The sequence below is a fragment of the Watersipora subatra genome, chromosome 10 (genome assembly GCF_963576615.1).
Source record: "Watersipora subatra chromosome 10, tzWatSuba1.1, whole genome shotgun sequence".
Lineage (NCBI taxonomy): Eukaryota > Metazoa > Bryozoa > Gymnolaemata > Cheilostomatida > Watersiporidae > Watersipora > Watersipora subatra.
In genome coordinates, this window is record NC_088717.1 from 6,186,649 (window position 1) to 6,188,200 (window position 1,552).

The 1,552-nt window shown below is 54.0% G+C and overlaps 1 protein-coding gene across 1 annotated transcript; it reads left to right on the forward strand.

The window, feature by feature from the left end:
* Positions 1 to 230: 230 nt before the first annotated feature.
* Positions 231 to 1,184, forward strand: LOC137406701 (uncharacterized). The gene has a single exon (XM_068093316.1). The coding sequence runs from the start codon at positions 231 to 233 to the stop codon at positions 1,182 to 1,184; it is 954 nt and encodes a 317-aa protein (XP_067949417.1).
* Positions 1,185 to 1,552: the final 368 nt, after the last annotated feature.

Genomic DNA, 1,552 nt, shown 5'->3' on the forward strand with positions numbered 1-1,552 from the left:
TCGATGAGAGTCCACCACCGGACAGGCCTCAGCGTCTGCCACGAACAAGATATTCCGAAGGGGCGCATAACGACGCCTGCGAAAGGAGGGAGCTACCAAGAATCGGAGCCTTGGAAAAGCCCCACAAATCCAGCTACTTTCTGCCCGAGAAAATGGAGAGACAGGACCTGCTCTTTCCCATAGATACCGGCTGCAACGCAAACCTGTTGTCTAAGTAGGTGTTTGACCGGATGCCAGAAAGGATCAAAGCCCAACTGGAAGAAAACGATCGATACGGACTGATGGCGGACGGGAGTAAGCTCCAATTCTACGGACTAATCCGACTAACCGGGAGAGTCCGCGATGTGCCGATCGAGGAGAACTTCATTGTGAGTCAAATCAGCGAGGACGCCATTCTGGGGGTGCCCTTCCTGATCTCGCACCGATGCCACGTGGAATTCGACCAACCAGTCATCTCCATCGAGGATAGAAAACTCTCCTGCACCGATAAATACGGCAGGCTGATGGTGTCGAAAGTACACACCTGGAAGAAGGTCACCATTCCACCATTGTCTGAAATAATAGTGGCGGGAAAAATGTCAGCCCGAAATTATGTACCCGTAGGCATAATAGAGGGATCTGACCCGCACCTTCCTGTGGCACGTAGCCTGAATCAGCCCGGAGACCAGGGCGATGTGGCTGTACAATGCCTAAACCCGGGTAACCACCCCATCGAACTGGCAGCTGGACAAGTGATAGGCTTGTACACCGCCATCAGGGCAGAGAATGTGCAGGCCGAGCTCTGGGCGAAACAAGAAGACTTCGACACCAAGGTGACCGGAGTAGGGTGTACAGCTGTATACGCCGGGAAAGCAGTGCCCGAGCATCTAGTCGAGCTCTACAATCAGGCCGTCCGAGGTTGCTCTCATGACCAGGAAAGGCGGAAGTTAGCCGCCCTGCTGGCTAAATACCAGAATGTATTCAGTAAATACGAGGGCGATGTAGGACGAACCGATCTGGTAAAGCATAGCATACCGCTGATAGGAGCCAGGCCCATTAGACAACCTCCCCATAGGTTGGGACCCCTCAATGAGGCGGAGGCGGACAGACAGGTGATCGACCTGTTGGAAAAGGGCCTGATCGAACCTGCAAATGGGGCTTGGAGCTCACCAGTGGTGATGGTTCGGAAAAAGGATGGCGGGTAGCGGTTCTGCGTGGTCTACCGGCAACTGAATGCCATCACACAACAGGACTCTTATCCAATCCCGAGAATCGACGAGAGCTTGGATGCCCTGGCGGGAAGTCGATTCTTTAGCACCCTAGACCTGACCAGCGGATACTGGCAAGTGCCAATGGACCAGGAAGCCCAGGAAAGATCTGCCTTCACCACCCGGAGTGGACTATGGAAGTGGAAAGTACTGCCGTTCGGACTAACGTCGGCTCCCGCCACCTTTCAGAGATTTATGGAGTCGGTGTTGCAAGGACTCCACTGGAAAACTCTCTTGCTCTACCTGGATGACATTATCGTCATCGCCCCCTACTTCGAAACGCACCTGGCTTGCTTGGAGGAAGT

Excerpts from the sequence above, each read along its gene's own strand:
- LOC137406701 (XM_068093316.1), top strand. The coding sequence starts at position 231 with ATGCCAGAAAGGATCAAAGCCCAACTGGAAGAAAACGATCGATACGGA.